Source organism: Cavia porcellus, unplaced genomic scaffold (assembly GCF_034190915.1).
Source record: "Cavia porcellus strain 051 isolate PalLab524CR breed Dunkin Hartley unplaced genomic scaffold, mCavPor4.1 scaffold_8, whole genome shotgun sequence".
NCBI classification, from domain to species: domain Eukaryota; kingdom Metazoa; phylum Chordata; class Mammalia; order Rodentia; family Caviidae; genus Cavia; species Cavia porcellus.
In genome coordinates, this window is record NW_026947491.1 from 26,914,467 (window position 1) to 26,935,219 (window position 20,753).

The 20,753-nt window shown below is 46.2% G+C and overlaps 1 protein-coding gene across 5 annotated transcripts in view; it reads right to left on the reverse strand.

Annotated features, from left to right (window-relative positions):
* The window catches only part of Dennd5b (DENN domain containing 5B), a 172,460-nt gene that overhangs the window by 4,747 nt on the left and 146,960 nt on the right, over positions 1 to 20,753 (reverse strand). For 4 of the 5 annotated variants that reach the window (XM_063254510.1, XM_063254511.1, XM_063254509.1 and 1 more), the window contains 8 exons: positions 17,191 to 17,319; positions 14,248 to 14,369; positions 7,917 to 8,062; positions 5,621 to 5,739; positions 4,330 to 4,517; positions 2,596 to 2,678; positions 2,351 to 2,477; positions 1,438 to 1,612 (listed from right to left, as the gene is read on the reverse strand). In XM_063254510.1, coding sequence (XP_063110580.1) covers positions 1,438 to 1,612; positions 2,351 to 2,477; positions 2,596 to 2,678; positions 4,330 to 4,517; positions 5,621 to 5,739; positions 7,917 to 8,062; positions 14,248 to 14,369; positions 17,191 to 17,319 — 1,089 coding nt within the window. Of the gene's footprint in view, positions 1 to 151; positions 257 to 1,437; positions 1,613 to 2,350; positions 2,478 to 2,595; positions 2,679 to 4,329; positions 4,518 to 5,620; positions 5,740 to 7,916; positions 8,063 to 14,247; positions 14,370 to 17,190; positions 17,320 to 20,753 lie in introns of all 5 variants that reach the window. The other variant, XR_010049189.1, reaches the window with a different exon arrangement.

The following is a 20,753-nucleotide window of genomic DNA, read 5'->3' on the forward strand; positions in this document are numbered from 1 at the left end:
GTTCGATCCCAGGTATGGATTAAAAAAAAAAGTTGCTAATAATCTGGGAGGATGAGGCAGGAAGATCTCAAACTGGAGCCCAACTTGGGGGGCAAATCAGCAATTTAGTGAGACCCTATTGCAAAATTAAAAAAGGGCTGGAGACACAAACCTGTTCAAAAACTGTGGCTTCAGTCTCTTGTATGGAGGGGGCTGTGGAGGGCTGGGGAATGGTTCAGTGATAGTTTTTCAGCAAGTGCCAGGCCTCAGCTAAAGCCTGGCAGCACACAAACGAACAGTAACAGAGTAGGATGTTAGTTTCTATGCCTTTTTTTTTGGAGAGGGGGGAAGTCAGGGCTTGGGTCAATGTCAGTGTTTGACGGCTGGCAATACAAATATAGTGGTGCCTCAGTTCATCCCTGGATTCGGGAAAAGGTGGCCAGGTTGATGCAGGGTTCATGAAGAAAAACAAAAGTTTGCAGAACGCTTCTGTTTACAAACTGAATGGTTTGCAAACAAAAGCATTCATGAACTGAGCTACCACTGTACATAAATAGAAGAGAAAGAGAAGCCATCGTGTCACTCAATCTGAAGCAATACTGCACAAGGGCTCTACGGAGAGGGCAAAGGTATAGGCTGGAGTGGGTTACCAGCCCCAACCAGTGCCCTCCGACCAGTGGGGATGGGAGGAAATCCTGGCTTTTCCTTTCCCTGCTGCATGCCCGGGAAAGTCTGCTAACCTAACCATGCTTCATCTATTTTCCCTTTTCTTAGTCCTGAAGTCCCTCCTTGGTTCACAACGCATTCTCCAGGTCCATAGTCCATGCTGGAACTATGTACTCCCAGGAAATCTTTTCAACCAAGGCTGCAATTTTTCCCAGAAGGCTGGAAGATTTACTAATATTGTTGTTTTGACTGGGGATTAGCTGGGGATGTAGCTCAGCGGCATTAAGTGCCTGCCTGGCAAGTGCTAGATCGTGAGTTCGATCCCCAGTTTAAAAAAAAAAAAAAAAAAATCTGGGGATTAAACCCAATGCCTTCACACTGAGCTACATACATGACCCCAAAACCCTCCCTTCCTGAATTTTGAAACAGGGTCTTGCCAGGTTACTGAGCTGTCAGGCTGGGCTCAAGCTTGGGATCCTCCTGCCCCAGCCTCCCAAAGCACTGGGATTGCAGGCATGCACTCTGCAGCTGAGCTCTACCCACAGTTTGAGGATTTACTCAGGGCCTGGACTTTCTGATACACTTCCGGGGTCTGCTGTCCGCCTGGCACTCAGTGCTCTCCTTGCAGGAAATGGGAGCCACATGCAGTGGTGGTAGTGACAAGACAGGGGACACTAGGGAACAGGAGTTTTGGAATAAAAGTTGGGATGAAAAGAAGAGTGAGCTTTGCTATAATTTTGGACTCCTGCTTAATAAGTAACAAAGGAGGAAAGTAAAAAACTGGTTTTATACCGTGTTCCAAGGCAAACTAAAATCTGGAATTTGCCATCCTTCCCAATGTTCCTGGGTGCAGTATTAATAGCATTTACATAGTGGCAGAAGGTTTTGCAGGACGATTTCTGAATAAGAACTTCATCTTCACTGTCTAGAATCTGGTCAGTGGTTTCAAAATAAGCAACCGCTTTCTCTGGGGGAGGAAAGCAGAATCACATCACAACGCAAGCAGCACCTCACTCCCGAGAGACCCAGCATCTAACCTCTCCCAGAGGCTCTGGTGGCAGTTGGTCCTGAAGCCAGGCCCCTCCCTGACCCCATCCGTGGCTAAGATTCTCAGGGGCTACGGCCCATGCTGAAACAATATGCTCCCAGGAAAGGTTTCCAACCAAGGCTGCAACTTTTCCCAGAAGGCTGGAAGGTTTACTGCTCTTGCTGTTCTGCCTGAACAGTTCTGCTGGGACTGAACCTAGGGCCTTCACACTGAGCTACATGCACAGCCATGGCACTCTTCCCCTTTCTGAATCTTGAGACAGGGTCTCGCTAAGTCACTAAGTTGTCCTGGCTGGGCTCAGGCTTGCAGTTCTCCCACCTCCGCCTCCCGGAGTGCTGGGATTGCAGGCATATACCACTGTACTGGCTCCAATGTACTGGGTGAATTATATCTTGTTAAGCCTTTGCATACCATTGGTGCTCCCTGCCCAAAGCAGATGAGTCCCCAGCTGGAGGTGTTTCTGTCTGCTGCGTCTGAGGCCAGGTGTGGAATGCAGTATGTACTATGAACATCTACTGAGTAAGCTTCAACGGTAGTATACATTTGGTGTTTATCTTTAAACCTCCTGCCTCAGTGGTTGTCTGTCTTCTCTCAGGTCCTGGGTCCTGTGTTCTCCAGGATGCACTTTCAGGACCTGGAAGCACTTGCCCAACTCACCCACGAAGTCCCATATGAAGACGTTCTTGTGAAAGATGCGGGCTGACTTGAAGCCGTGGTGGAAAACCTGCTCAAGGGCTGAGACCAGGCCATTTTCTCCGCAGAGCAACACGGTGAGGCTCCCCCTCTGTGAAGCGGAACACACCGTGCAAGGGAAGAGGGGGCCTCCCATGGGCGCCCTGGAGGACCCACACTTCCTGGGCCTCCCACACCAGCCCTGCCAGCTCGGCTCTGCAGCCCTGTACCTCTTTCTCAGGCTTGTGAAAATGTTTCACGATGTTGTTCACTGCTTCTCCAATCCCTTCCTGGATCTGCCCTGCATTAGGCCCTGTAAAACAGTGAAGGGAGGCCACTCCAGGTCACAGTGAGAGCCCACAGTGCAAGGACAGGGGTGCCACAGATGGTCACAGTGCACGGCATCACTCAGAGGCCACGCCAAAAATGGGAAAAACACAAGGAGGTGTAGACTTCCCTTCTATTTCTACATCATGACACAGAAACTGTTAAAACGCAACTGTCTTGGACCTGCAGATTGACATTGCAGTCTCTTCAGCAACTAGCAGTCTCTTTACCCAGCAGTTCTGTTTCATCTTTCACTTCTCTTTAAAATATCAAGTTTATTTTGAAAATTTTTACAGCTGGGCCTGATGGCGCACACGTGTAATTCCAGTACTGGGGAGGCTGGGGCAGGAAGATTTCTGAGAGTTCAAGGCAGTTTTGGCTACTTAGTGGGTTCAAAGCTAGCCAGAACTACATAGCAAGACTTTGCTTAAAAAAAAAAAAAAACAAAAAAACAAAAAAACAAAAAACAAAACCTTACAGATATTCCTTAATGACTTGTTAAACAACTGCTCAGACTTCTGACCTGCATTTGGGTTTGTGATACAGGAAAGAGAGTGGCAGAGTGGCCTTAGGGTAGCTTCCGTAGTGGTAACTTTGCTGATGGTCGTTGTAGCTTTACGTTCTGCTATACATTACAGTACTGCATGTAAGATTATACAAATTAAAGCAAGGTCATGGTGCCGGAGTTTCCTTTGATCACGTCTTTGTTCTGACTATTGTGCACACACAGTGACCAGTTCACTACTCAGAAGCTGAACTCAGCTGTTAAAGAGGAGGGTCTGTATCTGCTCCAAAAGAGCTATACCCTGGTCTGTAGTAGCTTGAAATGGATTTAAAACTTCTCTTTTGATTATTTCCCAGTGGATGAGAAAATACCCAGTTATGCATCTCTAAGTCTCAGATAAAATTTTCTGTTTATTAAGTAAGGAAAGAAAATGCAAGCAAAATTAGGAGGATAATGTTCTCTCAAAAACAGGCCTACTTTCCTGAAACTAGATTCAGAATATATAATAATCTGAATGGCTACTGGAGAAGTCCATTTCTGATTAAATTAAATTAATTAAAGAAGTATTTTGGAGCTTGGGACCAAGCCAGGGCCCTGTACCTGCTAAGCATGCACTCTCCCAACAAGCTACACACCCTCTCCCTGAGGCCCTTATTTATCACTGACAGGTGTGGCACTGGGGACTGACCCAGGCCCTGAGCTGTATTTTGCTTTGAGATAATGTTTTGTTATGTCACTGGGATGCCTGGGTTGCAAGCTTGCCATCCTCCTACCTCAGCTTCTCAGAGTGGTAGGATTAAAGGTGTGTCCCCTACACCAGACTACCTCCCTTTTAAGATCCCATCTCCTAGATCCATTTTCCTCAGATCCTGCTTTTTGTTTTTGGAAGTGATGGGGATTGAATAGAGGGCCTCAGGAATGGTAGGAGCTACACCCCCAGTCCTTTTTATCTGGAGACACAGCTTTGCTAAGCGGCTCTGGGTAGCCTGAAATTTGTGATCTTCCTGCCTCAGCCTATTGGCTGAGATCATGCCTGGCATTCTTCAGTTTCTGTCCCTCACCACATTCATTTATGCAGCTGTGTTCTGCAGCGTAAAAGGTGTGCTGGGCAATAAAAGAGCCAGCTACTCACTGGCAGCCTTCCCAGTCAGGGAGGTGATGCTCAGCCTCCGGGCTGAGGTAGGCGACTTCTGCTGGGGCGGGGTTCGACATTGCTTCCCCAGGTCCTCCTCTGCTGCTGGTGCCGTCAGCTCCCCTATGAGAATCCTCTCCAGGCTCCCATCGTCCACGCCCTTCCCCAGCCAGCGTCCGCACGGGAACCTGTAGGGAGCACGGGTGTGCCAAGTCAGCAGCCTCTCCAGGCTTTCATCAGGGCAAGCAAGCCCTGTGGGGAGCCCCTGTGCCCTCAGTCCTCTGAGATGTTTCCTTACTACGAACTCTTTACAAATGCAGAGAAATAGCAGAATGCCTCAGACACCTGTGTTTCCCACGTTTGGCTTTCATTGCAGCGGACAAGATGACACTTGGGACATCTAGCTGAGGACCAGTGCTGGGATCACACCCCAGTCACAGCAGTTCTTTTACAGTGTGTCCTCTCTTTTCCCTTTGTGTTGCTGGGGACCCAGTGTTTGTTTTACACCTAGTCTATTATGAAAGCTCTGGCTAATTTTTGAGCATTTTCGAGGGAGGAGTTAAAATGTGGGTACAGGTGCAGGCTGTCCCTGCAGGGCAGAGTTCAGTGTAACTCATCCCATCTGGCCTCTCCTCTCAGCAGAAGTATCTCAAGCTGGACATCCCTGGGCACTCTGGAAAATGGAGGCAGGAGGACTGCAAGTTTGAATCCACTCTCAAAATAAAAAGATTAAAAAAAGAGTTGGGGATGAAATTCGGGGTGAACGCCCTGCGTTTAATTCCCAGCAGTAAAAAAGGAGTGTTTTAAGGTCTCTTTAATTTCCCATCATTATAGAGATTTTTTTCAACACTTGAGGACTAAGCATTAGTGGCAAATATGTTTTTTTTTTTAGTGGTACTGGGGATTGAACCCCAGGACTTCTTCATACTGAACTATATCCCAGCATTTTAAAAAACTTTTTTATTTTTAAAATTTTAAGACAGGGTCTTGTTAAGTTTCTAAGTTACCCAGGCTGGGTTTGAATGCATGATCCTCCTGTTTCAGCCTCCCAGAGTGCTGGGGTTACAGGCATGTATCTGCATGCCTGGCTTTTGTTTGTAATGGGAATCAAACTCAGGACCTTGTGTTTGCCAGGAAGGCACTGTACTGCTGAGATATACCTCTGTTTTTTTTTTTTTTTGGAGACAATTTTACATCACAACATTTAAAAAACACACAAAAAAACCCTCAAAACAGACTAAAGCTTTAGAAAGAAAATGGGGGAAACCTTCTTCCCCATGCCCCTCCTCACCTGTACGTGTGTCCCGTGATTTCATTTCTGACCATGACGCAGTCCACCAGCCACTTGGTCAGCAGCCCGGAATTGTCATGCCCGATCTGCACAGTGGTGAGCTTCCCCAGGTTCTGACACTGCAGGGCGGGAGTACAGGCACATTATACCTTGCCTGCCTGTCCCTGGGGCGCCTGCGGGGACCACCCAGGCAAACACACCATGGTATTACTGTCTGGGAGCACAGGACTGGTCACCTGCCAAGGGGTTGGGCTGATACATGAGGGAGTGTGGGTGGATCACTGGGAAGGGACAGCTACTGCGTGTGGCTTAGGGTCCTGGCGAGAACGCCAAGCTGCTGGCCTTGAGAGAGGGAAGGGCATTTAAGAGGCAGAAGAGGTCCACATGGACTTACAGAGAGGCCGGCAAAACCCAAACCCCAAACTGCCAACGTGTGCCCGTCCCTCCAGGGCTGGGGTCGCAGGAGTGGTGGCAGGAGTTCAGGGCTAGCCTGCACTGTATAGCAAGACCCTGCCTTGAAAAAACGGTGTCTGTTTTTTTAAAAAAAATCATACGTGTGCATGACATATCTTAATTCTTTCTACTTCCTCAACTTCCCTTTCCTTCCCATGTGTATCTCCCTGTTTTCTACAAGCTATCTTCTGCTCTTTAAATTACTTACATTTTGGGCTTCTCATGTAGGAGAAACAGTATGGTATTTAAGTTTATGTGTTTGATTTATTTCACATAATACGGTCTCAAAGTATATCTAGTTTTGTAAAAATGAGTCAAATGTCCTTCTTTATAGCAGAGTGATGCTCTATTATGTATTGTGTACATTTTCTTTATTCTATACTTTTCTGTTTTCAATAAGGGGCTGGGGATCCAGCTTAGTAGAACAGCACTTGCCTAGCACATGCAAGATCCTGGTTTGATCCCTAGCACAGTGAAAAACCAAAACAAGAAAACTCAAATCAAATAAACTTATGTGTTATTTCTGGAACCTTTCACATAGTTTGTTTGGAGTGTGGTTGACTGACTATAGCTGACTGACACTGCCTTAGCTTCCCAAGGTGCTGGGTTACAGGCACGCACCACCATGCCTGGATTGCTTTGGTTTTCTGAAATGGTTTTGCTATGCAGCTCAGCCTGGCTTTGAACCCATGATCTTTCCACCTCCACCCCTTTAGTAATGGGATTACAGGCTTGTGCCATATGCCTGGAGATTGTGGCTTCTTCACAAGGCAGGTGGTGATCTCACTGAAAGAAGATGGTAATGTGATTTACTAACACAGTAGAGATGGAAAGACACAGTGTGAAGACTTGGAAACTGTAAGATGTGTCTCATGAGGTGGCTTAACGTCTGTGATTGGTAGGCAAAAAAAAAAAAAAAAAAAAAAAAAAAAAATCCAGGGATTTAAAAATCTTTCATGGGCCAGGGATACAGCTCAGCAGCACAGTGCTTGTCTGGCAAGCACAAGGTCCTGAGTTCAATTCCTGGTACCAACAAAACAAAACAAAACAACCCCCAAACTTTTCACATCCAGATAGCTGTGAGCTCATTACATACTATACAGGAGGCCCAAGAACTGCTGGCCTCCACTCCTAGACCATAAAGAACACAAGAATAGGAGATTTGGGCAGGACTGCTTCCCTCCTAAATTCTTCCTGTATGCCAGGATCAAACCGAATGTGCAAAGCTGGGCATGGTAGCACACGCCTATAATTCCAGCACTCAGGAGGCTGAAGCAGGAGGATTATTGTGAGTTCAAAACCAGCCTGGGCCACAAAGTAAGCTCAAAGCCATCCTGAGCTGCATAGTGAGACCCTGACTCAAAAAGATAAAACAAAACAAAACATCCACACAAGAAAGCAATATGCACTCAAAACCATGAAAATCATTTAACAGGTGAGACCTGGAATTCAGCTGTCACAAACAGGCATCTTTACCAAGTCTCTCTGTGAACATCACAGTGGGGTAAGCAAGATGTTGGCCTCTGGTCCTTTGCCAAAGACCCAGGAGACACAGGCAAGGAAGAGAGTGGCTATGGGGAGACAGTGAGCTGCTCTCTTTTGTCCCATCAGCCAGGGCTGAGGCTGGGCCCGGGCCTCACGGACTGCAGTGGCCCATGCCCAGGACAGTGGGAAGACAGCTGAACAGTGACTGATGGCCGTAATGATACGCAATGGTGACAAAAGCTGCTGTAAACAGAAATGTGCAGTCACACATGCTCCTGCCCTAGGTAAAATGGAAACAAGAAGGCAGAATGCGAACAAGGCGCTCAGGCCCCTGCAAGGAGTGAGCCTGCAGACTCACCTCGAAAGCCATCTCAAGGAGGTTCTTGGGGATCTGCATCACCCCCGTGTCTCCCAGCTCTCCTGACACACAGATCCAAGGGTTTGAGGTGATGATTGCATTGCTCAGCTTTTTAATCGGGATGATCACAGATCTGTAGGGGATCACTGCAAGCAAAAGGTGGAAATCAATGAAAAATTACAATAAACTCCCCTGGCCTTGAACTTTCAGTCCTCCTGCTCCTGCCTCCTGAGTGCTACGGTTACAGATGTGCATCAGGAACCAACAGCATGATCTTTTAAGATGTACTTACACTGCATGTAAAAATGAAGAGGTCTAAAAAAAAAAAAAAAAAAAAAAAAAAAAAAAAAAAAAAAAAAAAGAAGAGGTCTAAAGTCAGGTTGTAAACTCTTAAGTCCTTGTACATACGTGGTGGCTTCCTGACTATCCATTCTGTACCTGGGTAGTCAGGATGTAACCACCACTTACCACCTAGCAACAGCCTTTAGCACTGCAGGGGAATCTCTGAGGACACACGCACACTGACAATGCCACAGTGCTGCTACTGAACCCCTGCCTTGCCTATATGAGGCAAACTGCACCCCCAGGCTTTCCTGCCTCTCCTGGGGCTCAAACCCAGGGTGCTCTACCATTAAGCCATATCCCCATCCTACCCCTTTAAGTCTTCAGACAGGGTCTCTAAGATGTCCAGGCTGGCCTTGAATTAGTGATCCTCCTGCCCTGGCACGCCACAATGCTGACATTACAGAAGCGTACCACCGTGCCTGGCTCCTGCTTAGGTTTGAAAATTGATTCTGAAACAAAACTAAGCACAAAGCTGGGTGTGGTGGCGCACAGATGGAATCCCAGCACTTAGGAGGCTGAGACAAGAGCACTGCCATGAGTTCAAGGTTAGCCTGAGTTAAAAGTTAGCCTACACTACAAATTGAGACCCTTTATCAAAAAACAGAAAAAAATGAGTATGAATGAACATGGTTACTGATTTGATTTCATATAAAAACAGGGGCAGATGACTTCTTGGCTAGGCTCCGTTGCTGATTTTCTTTATTTATCTTTTTTTGTCTTTTTCATTTTTATTGGTACCAGGGATTGAACTCAGGACTGCTTGCTTGCAAGGCAGGCGCTTATGCCGCTGAGCTAAATCCCCAGCCCCTATTGCTGATTTTCTTGAAGAATGCTTGACCCCCCAGATGAGCCTTGGGCCTTGCAGAGCCAGGAGGGTGACCACAGCCCTCTCTTCTCGGGACACTTCCAAAAATCACCACTAGATGGCACAGTCGCACTGCAGCCCTTTCTATGCAGGCCAGGTAGATTGCATGGCTCCTCCTTTCTCAGAAAGCTAAGAGGCTTTAAATACATTAGCATACCTCTGTTCACTTATCAGTTCCCCAACCTCCCTCCCAAACCCTGCCTGAGGTGGGACTCAAGTACTGGGATTATAGGCACATGCCACTGCACCCAGGTTACATCTTCTTTGTTTTGTTCTGGTTTCTGTGAGTGGAGGTCTTGCTATGCAGTCCAGCATGGCATTATACTGTGTAGCTGCCCTTAAACTCACAGCAACCTTCCTGCCTCAGTCTCTCACGTGCTAGGTTTACAAGTGTGTACCACCATGCCCAGCATACTTGTTATAAAACACATGGTAGAATTAATACTTTTTCGTTGGAGCCTTTGTGATTTCCAACCACTGGGTTATAAGATTTGAGTGGTAGAAACTGTCCTTGAATAGAGATCACCTGCAGAACGGGCTGCCAGGACAGGGTCTCAATCTAAGCTCCTGAGACAGAAGAATGAATGGTGTTAAGTGGTTTATTTCCTAATTTTATGCAGCTATCTTTATGTTGGTTGCCTGGTGCCGGAAGCCCTCAGCTCCTACTGAACAAGGACTGTCCAGAGCCCTGCTCTGCTCTGTACTGCAGTGGGATCAGCAGCCTGCCTGCAGCTACTCTGCAGATGAATAAGAAGAGCAGTGCTGCCACATCAGGTAACTTGTGCGCAGGACTGAGTTCTCCAGGTGAAGATGCAGAGAACAGATCTGCAGACAGGAGGCAGGCGGACTTCTGGGAGAACATGGCGGACAGATAGCAGCAGCTACGGAGGCTCTCTTGAAAGACCCAGCTTAGAATCCAGGAATGGTGTGGAGTGAGGAATCCTAAGCAAGAGAGGAGATATGCCCTGCTGACCAAAGAACGAACTGGGCTGAGAGAAACCAACTGGGAATGCAATCCTGGTGTTATAACAGGAACAGATAAAGCCTCAGCGTGGAAGCTGGAGCCCGCGCCATTGGAAACCTTGATTTGGGTTTCCTGCTGCCGCAGCTACATCTGAATCGACTCAGCAGGGAGACAGACGTGAGAAAGCTCTGAGAACGGGAATCGGTGAACGGACTTGAGAGCAGGATGGGCGGGGAGCCGTGCATCGACCTGCGGTGAGTCAGAGAAACTGGGACTCTTCCACGATCTAGGAGGCTCCAACAGAGGACATTCTGGGACCGGACAGACTTGCTGGAACAGGGCGCTGTAGTGACTTCAGTCACATATCCCCCTCTCAAGCGGGACTGGTGAGCAGTACCTAGCCTACGTGACGCTGCTGGCTGAGACCCAGTAGGCTAGCACAGCCCAGGTCCCAGCGCCTAAAGGAGACCTGGAAGGGCGGACCCCACATAGGCTGCCTGGTCCGTAACTCCCTGGTGCGCTGCGGTGGGCGGGAACACCTAGCCAGTGCAATTCAATCAGACTGTGGCCAACAGGGAAAGAAGCTGGGCCTCCTATATACGCTTGCATATATAAGGAACAAAGAATATGGGAAGAGGGAGCAACAAGAAAGGCCCCTCAGCCCCCAATCCTGAGAAACAGGCAATAGTGGACACCGCACCAATAGACATAAAGTGCTATCTCCAGAGCCTCATAGATGAGTTTAGGAATCAAGTTATTAATGACCTGAAGCTAGAAATGGTTAGAGAAATGCTAAGCACCACCCAAGAAAAAACAGATGGTGGAATGGAAGAACAGAAAAAGAGGGGAGAATTGTTTGATGGAGAAAATAGAGAAAGCATAGAATATGTGAAGCAGTTTCAAAGAGATTACCAGAAAACTAAAAACTCTATCGAAAACTGGCATAACAGCTTGAAAGAAACTAGGGATAAATTATCTGAACTGGAGGGCAGATTTGTAATATGGGAGCATGAAATGAAAAACTTCTTAAAAATAACAAAGAAACAAACAGCAATAATACAAAGACAAGAAGATGATAAGAGGATCTATAACTTAAGAATTAAGAACATAAAAGAAGAAGTAGGGACACAAACAAATGAACTACAAAAGCTACTCACAGAAATAATCCAGGAGAATTTTCCTAATTTAGCAAAAGGTAAAGATACTCAGATGTATGAAGCATACAGGACCCCAGCCTCCTACAACCCAAACAGAGCTACACCCAGGCATATAATAATCAAAATACCAGAAATCCAATAAGAACAGAATATTAAAAGCCATCAGAGACAAGAAACAGATCACTTACAAGGGAACACCAATCAGAATTACAGCAGACTTCTCAGCGCAAACCATCAAATCACGAAGAGTGTGGGAGGAAATAATTCAAGCTTTGAAAGATAATAACCTCCAGCCAAGATTGAAATATCCTGCACAACTACCCTGGAAATTGATGGAAAAACAAGGTGCTTCCAGGATAAAGAGGAACTAGGGGAATATGCAACCACCAATTCAACTCTACAGAGAATATTGCAGGATATTCTAAAAAAGAAAAATACGAAGAATCCAGAAATAGTGGTAGAGAGGCCACAATGAATGGAGCAGAAAACAAAGTGAAGAAGACAAACTGACAACTAATGACAGAAAAAGAGCTCAACAGAAATGAGGCAGAGAAGACTAGATGATAGGAACAGCTATTTTGGAGAAAACGATGTCATAATAGGTAATGCTGATTTAGTATCATCTTGTTTTGAAGTCCCATCAAGCTTTTGCTCTTTTGTCTCCATTGGTCTTAGCATGTTGTATCTTACTGGATTGTATTATATGTGATAGTATAAAGTATAGTATAGTATAAACCAAAACTTTTATAGACAAGGAGATTATACACAAACCATTGTTCATTTTCTGTTAGTTGATTCCAAATACCCTGTAATACTGTCATTCTCTTGAATGGTTTTACATTGTTTTGATATATTTGATGCTACAATATATGAAGTTATACTCAAAGATTTCAAGGAAAGAGACAATATGGTAACTACTTTTATGTTGGGATTATCTTGTGGTAAAACATTATTTTGCTTAAATAGTTATGTTTTTTTCTGTGCTGGTTTGTTGTTATGCCCTCTTTTATCTCATCTCTATTTTATTATTTACTTTTTTATTTTTATCCTTTTAATTAAGGGAAAAATAAATAAAAAAATAGGATACATTATAGTAACCCACTTTGATTTACTATTAACTTGATTTGAAACCCTGTATTGCTCTTACCATCTTGTTTTGACTGATGTTCCTCTATTTTGTTTTGCTTGATAGTACAAGGTTCGAAAGTATAGGGAACAGCTGTGAAGATAGTGGGATTCATTATGATGCCCATTCTGGTTGACTATTATCTACTTTTGAAGACCTGTAATGTCTCCAATGTTTTGGTTTTGTTGGTTTCGTTCTTTACTGTTTTGTTCAATTTTATTATAACGATGATATAGGCATTTCTATTAGAGATAGCGGGAGGCATTATGGTAACCATTGTTGATCACCTTGTATTATGTTTTTACATTATCTATTATGTCCACCCTTTTGATTTGACCGACTCTGTTCTGTTATGTCACATTTGGTTTTACTCTCTTCCAAAAAAAGTAATAAGAACTGTGGGAGCAATAAAACCCAAAATGTGTAATTGTCATTGTACAAAAGAGAGGAAAACAAAGTGCTCTAAACGATATAACTGCATGTATATTTAAGTGTATAAGACAGACAATGATATTACTGAGTTTTGTTGGATCACTGAACAGAACTGTTTGGTCTCACTGTTTGAATGTCCACTATATAAGCTTTAATTTTGTAACTTGAACAAATATTTCTAAGATGACAATATGTAATCCATTAACTAGTGATTTCCTACTGTTTATTATTTTTCTGAAATTCTGTATAACTTGTACTCTTTCTCTGCTTTTTTTTTTCTCCTTAAATAAAATTAAAAAAAAAAAAAAAACAAACAAACAAAAACAGCAACCTGAACCGACTGCTTGTCTGGAACCACAGATCTTATTTTAGATTCTATGTCAGCAGCAACTGAGCTCTGAAGAGCCAGACAGCAATTTCAGATGCACTGTTATACCTGTTTCTACTTCCTTTTACTTATCAAAGCCTGGAGAGCAAATTACAGTTTCACAATGTGACACGAGTGTCATACTAACTGGGACTTGAGGAAAGTGTGTTTTTTGAGCACAGACCCTGCCGCCCTCCTCCTTGACCCTGCCGCCTCCTCCCTTCCTGTGGGTAGGAAGACGGAGAATGCAGCTTTCTGCCCAGGAGGTGACGGGTGCTTGGTAGGAGAGGGACACAGCCTTGGTCTGTGGCCATGAATCCCTTTCTCATGGAGTAGAAATAAAACCTCTGTGCTGTTTAAGGCACAGCCCTTTTCAAATTTCTGACATCTGTTGCTCAACACAATTCCTAACTGGTAGGAGCAAACTTCTTCCACAAGAGAAGGGACCTATTGCGGGGGCTGGGGATTTAGCTCAGCGGCATTCGCACCTGCCTTGCAAGCAGGCGGTTGTGAGTTCGATCCCTGGTACCGATAAAAATGAAAAAGACAAAAAAAAAGAGAAGGGACCAATTGCAATAAAGAATTAGTTTCAGTGGGCAGAGTACATGCTGCAGTATACATCCTATCAGACACATACTGCCAATTGGTATTTTCTCCCAGCAAAGACCTGACCTCCTTGTCCATCAGTTCTGTGCATCAGCAACGTCCAGCGATGTTCAGTTATGTGAGCAAACTGTCATGTCCTGACTCTCTGATGCTCTGTGTCTGGGACATGAGGTTATTTAACAAAATAGCCCTCTTTGCATCAACCCTAGCAACGTTTCTGGTCAGTCTCCACCTCAGGGTTCAGCACTGAGGAAGGCAGGCTGTGGAGGGGTCAGGGCATGCAAGGGTCCTGCAGGCCTCAGGTCACCTGTGAGGCTTCCTCAGGGTAGATAGACCCCAGCAGCCGGAGAGGCCCTGCTACCCTGTGGAGACCCCAGGGCCCATAGCACTGGCAGGGCCAGGTGCTCCCAGCTTTAGAGCCTGAGGTTTGCTCCCTCTGGCCACAGTCACTGGGGTAGCCCAGACTTACTGATGGTGGTGAACACGCTGGTGAAGCAGAAGTAGTCCACTGCATTGAGGGACAGAAGGTGGTAGAGAAACTGCTCCCGCTCCTCTTCACAGCGCAGGAAGGCATAGCGCTTGTATAGCTTCCTAGGAAGGGTGAGGCACAGAACAATGGGTTATGCCCTGCACTATGCCTGGATTACAGAGGAACAGGAAGTCACAGTGCGGGAAGAACTGATCACAGAAGTCAGACAGCCACACCTCTCCTATGTGTCTGTCAAGTACAGCTGTAAATGTGACAGACACAGTGATACCAGTGCTGGTAAAGAAGAGTACGGAGTTCCTGTCATGGCTGTGGGGCCGACAACTCTGTAAAGCTGTTTGTCTGTAATGATCCCTCTAAGGCAGTCATGGCCCTCAACTCATCGATTCCACTCTTAGCACCCAGCCCTGAGGACACACTGTGATGTGGGAGCAGAGTTCCTTACGTACTTCCACATCATGTCATCCGTGAAGTCAGAATAGCTCAGAATGAAGAGCTCGCCTGGCATGTGTATGGTCCTGGGTCTGATCCTCACAGCCGAAAACAAAGTTACAATATTGTATGGCCATTAAAAATAAAGTTTAGAAAGAGCTGAACAACAGCAAAGATACCATACAAATATTGTCACCAGACAGGCTCTAGCTATGTAGCACCAGCTGGTCTTGAACTGGAAGCAAGAATCCTCCTGAATCTTCCTGCCTCAGCCTCCTGAGTGCTGCAATTATAGGCATGTACCACCACGCCTGGCTTTCACTTTTTTTTTTTTTTTTTTTTATCGGTACCAGGGATCGAACTCACGACTGCCTGCTTGCAAGGCAGGTACTTATGCCACTGAGCTAAATGTCCAGCCCCCTGGCTTTCACTTTTATTAAGCGCTTACATTAGGCACTTTTCCCAGTGTTTTTTTAGAGGCATTAATCCTCCGTTTATTTTTGGCCTTAATTGAACGAGGGCCTCGTACGTTCTAGGTAAGTTTTCTACCATTTCACTACATCTCTAGCTCTTTTTATTTTATTTTTCAGATAGCATTTCTCTAAGTTGCTCAGGCTGGTCTTGAGTTCAAGATCCTCCTACCTCAGTCTCTTCAATAGCTTGGGTTACAGGCATGTACACAGCATTAAAATATTTCACCCTTGATTCTGTGACCACTGAGGTAGAGAAGTATCTGGTTCAAGGCTATACAAACAGTAAATATTAAAGGCAATATTTAAGCAGAAGCACTCAGGTTTCACAGGTTAAACTTCTGTATGGTGAAAGTTTATGAGATAACGTGAAGCTAATGAAGGATGGTACTGAACCATAAACCTAGAATTACCTAACCCAACAAGATATGAATAGAATACAGAAGAAAGCAGGAAATGCTTAGTACTGCTCTTTATGCAGCAAGATTGTATCATCAATTCCTTCTTCGTACCTTTGCCCCAGTGAGTATGAAAGATTTTTATCACTCTAAAAAGAGAGGGAAAGAAGGAAAGAAAAAGGGAAGGAGGGAGGCAGGGAGAGACCGATGGACATAAAGATACCAGATGACAATGATTTAAAAGAACAAGGTCAGGTACCCCAGTAATATGACACAATTTTTGTCTTTTTTGAGACAGGGTCTCAGTATGCAGTTTAGGCTGGCCTTGGGCTCACTTTGTAGCCCAGGCTGGTCTTGAACTCACAACGGTCCTCCTGCCTCAGCCTCCTGAGTGCTGGGATTACAGGAGTGAGCCACCATGCCGGGCTGACACATCGTATTTTTTTTTTTTTTTTTGTCTTTTTCATTTTTATCGGTACCAGGGATCGAACTCATGACCGCCTGCTTGCAAGGCAGGTGCTTATGCCGCTGAGCTAAATCCTCGGCCCCGACACATCATATTTTTTGTGAGGGGAAGTTGCGGATTGAACTGGGGTCTTTGTACTGGGCTACATCTCCAACCTCTGGCCTACCCCCTTTTTTACATTCTGAGACAGGATCTTGCTCAGCTGCGGAGCTGTCCAGGCTGGGCTTGAACCTGCCTTGGCCTCCCAGAGTGTTGACAGGAATATGCCACGACACTTGGCTTTTTAAAAAAAAAAAAAAAAAATCAAACCTACTCCTTGGATCTTGAATCTCCTAAAATGCTTCATGAGGTATGTAATGTAAGGGTGATTCATACAAATCCAGAATCACAGGAAAACACATCGGTAATCACAACAAGCTTCCAATAGGACCATCCGTTCCGAGGTCCTGAGGGAATTTTTTGCATAACTCTGCTCCTGAGAAATGAGTCCTGGTCTTCAAATAGCCTCGTATGCACATGGCTAGAAACATGCGTCATCCAAAAGGGCCTCTTGATAAAGGTCACAATGACTACACACTCAACTGACTGCTTTTCTGGCTCTCACCTACCCAGTGAAGTACTGGCAAGACTGTCGGGTAAGGCTTTCTACTGCTGACACTTGCCCTGTCCTTTCTTTACTAGTTCAGATTTTCTTTTCCACTTGGCTTTTTGAGACAGGGTCTCACTATGTAGCCTAACCTGGCCTTGAACTCACAGTGATCCTGTCTCAGCCTCTCCAGTGCTGGGATGACAGGTGTGTGCCACCATATGCAGCTCGCTCTTCCTTTCCCTTTCCCTTCTTCCTTCCTTCCTTCCTTCCTTCCTTCCTTCCTTCCTTCCTTCCTTCCTTCCTTTCTTCCTTCCTTCCTTCCCTCCCTCCCTCCCTCCCTTCCTTCCTTCACCTAATTGTTACTGTTTTACTTCTAAGGTGTTTGTAAGCTCAGCCCACAATCTGCCCCTTGGCTGTGAAGCTGGGGGCGCCTTCCACGCATGGCCACATATGCTGCACAGGCCGAGTTGCTGCTGAAGTGCAGAACAGCAGTGTAGTAAGATGCAGCCTCTGCAGCCAGCTTCCAGAGTGTGGGCCCAGAAACAATGGTTTTCCGGAGCACGGTCTTACTTGGTGAGTGGCTGGTTGGAGAGCAGCTGCTTGAGGTGCTGAGACAGAAGCTTCTTTTCCAGAGACAGCCTGATCCATGCTCGAGCTCGCCCGACATCCGTCTTGATCTCGCTCATGTTCTGAATGTGCCTATGGGACAGGAGCGACAGAAGAGAGCAGATCCTGAGCATGACACTGGGTGAGAGGGATCGAGAAGAGTCCACAGCATGGGCACAGGGAGGTTATCCTGCATGACAGGAAGCACTGGTCAGGACGCAGTTGGAAGGCTGGGGAGCCCTCCAAGGACAGTGCACTGCCTGCTCCAGGCTGTGTGGGATTCCCCAGACTGCACAGCTGTCTCAGGGCAAAATGCCTACAGCTCACTTGGTCTTTCAACCTTTATTACATCCTGGTTTCAGCTTGAATAAGGCAACTGATTATTTCAGATTCTTAACAAAAGACAAGTAATACAGCAATCTGAACGGTCAAGTTCAGATTAAAAATAACTGTTCTACAGGCCAAGGATTTAGGTCAGCCATGTAAGCGCCTGCCTGGCAAGTACAAGGTCATGAGTTCTATCCCTCGTGTTTGTTCCAGAAAATATATGGAAAAAAGTGAATCTATTTCCAGGCATTAGAGAAGCCAAGTTATACTGTGTTGATAATTTATTTATTTTTTTGGTTCAGGACCTCATGCTTGCCAGGCAGGCATTGTGCCGCTGAGCTGTACCCCTGGCCCTGTGTTGATAATCTTAAAAACTGGCAGGCCTAGGAAAATTGTGCAGTCATACAAAGAAACAAGCCAAACACCACTGAATGTCATTCACACATATGTGTGCACATACATGTACTTTGAGAGAAGGCATGCTATGTCCAGCGGAAGTGAATTTATTTCCCTAAACAGTTTTCTCCTGAAGGGGAAGGAGGATCAGACAGGAATGGGAGGCCTGCAAGTATAACTGGGAAATGACTGCAGGGAAGTTTCATTTCCGTGGCCACCACTCCCTCTGATCTAAAAACAGAAACACACATCCAGAACGACCCACCAGCTGTAATAAACTCTGTGAATCTCTTCTGGGCTGGTCCCCAGCCAGCATCCAGAGGGAGGACGCCCTGCAGTCTCTGCCTGGGTCCTCCCTCCCTCCTTCCCTGCTCTGATGGAGAGGATACTGGCGCACTCACAGTGCCCAGGGTCACAGTGACACGAGGCACTGCTGTGCACACACTGCAGAAATGGCCCAGCGCAGGGGATGGGAGATGTATGACCCCTCTGGTGGACTTGGCAAGGTTGCCCAGTCTCTGAGAACTGCACTCAGAACTGAGGAAGGCTCATCTCGCAGGAATTCCGCTGCACGTGAGCACGAGCAGAGGACCCTCCTCCCCATGAGCCATGGAAACTGGGCGGCTGCTCCTCAGCCCCACCTCACAGGGCTTCCCACTTCCACCAGCCCTATCTATTCCATCCCTCACATCCTTCATTGAGGCGCTTTTGTAAGAAAACACTTATTCTGAGCATGACTTTGTGTTCTGGCACCAAAACATGCCCAATGTGCTTCCTAGGTCTTCCTTACTTTGGCTTGGGGCTATCACCTGTCCAAGGTGCCATGGCCCCTTCACTGGACAGTGATGCTTGGAAACCTGTGGACATGTGGCCAGTGCTGCTAAAGGGACAAGGGAGCACAAAGGAGGGACTGGTGCCAGAAGAGGAGCACAGGCAGCAGTGTGAGGGGCAGGACAGCTCTCTGTGCCTGCTCTGGGCCTCTGTCAAGTCCAGAGAACCATTCACAACCTGAACATAAATTAGCAAAAACTCCACTAGGATGAGAAGAACCTGCAAACAGAATAAAAACTAACAAGAACCTAACTATACTGCTCACTCCTTGCTGAAGGGAATGGAGGAGAAAGCAGTGATCCAAGCTTTAGAAAGCACTCTCTTGACTGAATGATGAAGGGCTAAAGATGGAGAACACCAGAGCTGGACATAGCACTCTGCCTTGGTTAGCAAACTTGTTTCTCATAGGGCAGTGGGTCAGCACCTCGACAACCAAGCCGCACTGCTAGTTCCAGCAGGCAGGAAGCCAAGTGAGCATGTACAAGGCTAGCCTTGGCCACTCAGCAAGGGCCTGACTCCAAACAGCCAATTAAACCAAACCAGAGGAAAACACAACAAAACCCCCAGGCAAGCCAACCTGCCTGCTCACCCAAAGGGCCGTCTGTGCATACTGGGGTTCACAGTAAGTACACACACTGTAGATTAGGGCCAGGTTTCAAGTGACTGGACAAAGATCTTACAAATAACCAAAGGGGAAGATTAGGCCTAGAATGATTCCTGTAGTATGAAATCGGAAGCAGAGACATTACCAGCTCAAGGGTTAGGAATGTACCTGGTAACGCACAGTAACTTGTGCAGTTATGTGAGAACTGGCACACAGATGCACATTTCCAGGCCTGCTCTGGGCACTGCACACGGGTGAACTCACTCAATTTTGACACCATGGTTTTGAGAGAAGTATTTTACTGTCACCATTTTATAAGCAGAGGGCACGCAATTGCCTAGGCTACTGAGCTGGCCAACAGCAGGGCTGAAAATGCCCAACCGTGGAAGCTGAGCGGGAGCCACAGTCCTCCTCCTTCTAAAGTCAGGATCTTGCAGAGGCGCCACCACGCGTCTCGAACCTTGGGCTCCAGTGAGGGTCCTGCCTCGGCCTGGTGTGCTGGGACTGCGGACATGCACCGTGGAGCCCAGGGTCCTGGCCAGGACGTGCCATTGCCTTTCACACAGGTCCAGGCACAGATGTAAGAAGCTCCTCTTCCATTCCCCCTAAAATCAGCCTCAAGTACGTAAACATGAAGGACAGGACACTGCTGGGAATCCTTGGGTAACCTGACCACTTCTTTGCTAGGTTTCTGAAATTTAGCTTGAGGCCACTGCTACAAATCTGTTACCCATCACCACTTTGAGATGATAGCTACTGTGGCATCCCTAGAGACGTGGGCTTTACGTTCTGAAGAAACCAGAGATCGTCTCGGTACACTCACACTGACCATTAGCAAGACTCAAGCTGCATTTCATCTCCCAAGAATAATGGCATTTTAAACATAACTATGTAACTTGACAGCCAGCATTCAGCAAACTCTCAGCGTGAGCCACCTGCTCCTTTAAGCTTTTTTTTTTTCCAATTTTTTTTTCTTTTTCTCTTTTTTTATTGGTACTGGGGATTGAACTCACATCTGCCTGCTTGCAAGGCAGGTGCTTATGCCACTGAGCTAAATTCCCAGCCCTACCACATTCATTCTACATGCATGCATCTTAAGAGCTGGGCAAGTACTGTGCCTAAAATGTGTAAAAGAAAAAAGTTTATCTTCTTCAATCAAAACAGTCTATGGCATGCTTGGTGTGGTGGCGCACACCTGCAACCTCAGCACTTGAAGGCTGAGGGAGGAGGATCCCAATGAGTTCAAGGCCAGCCTGAACTAAATAAGATCACATCTCAAGACAAAACAAAAAACCAACCCAAACCAAATAAATTTTAAATGGTGTAACGCCTTCTGAAGATTCTCTCCCACCCCAATCTGGGGAATGAA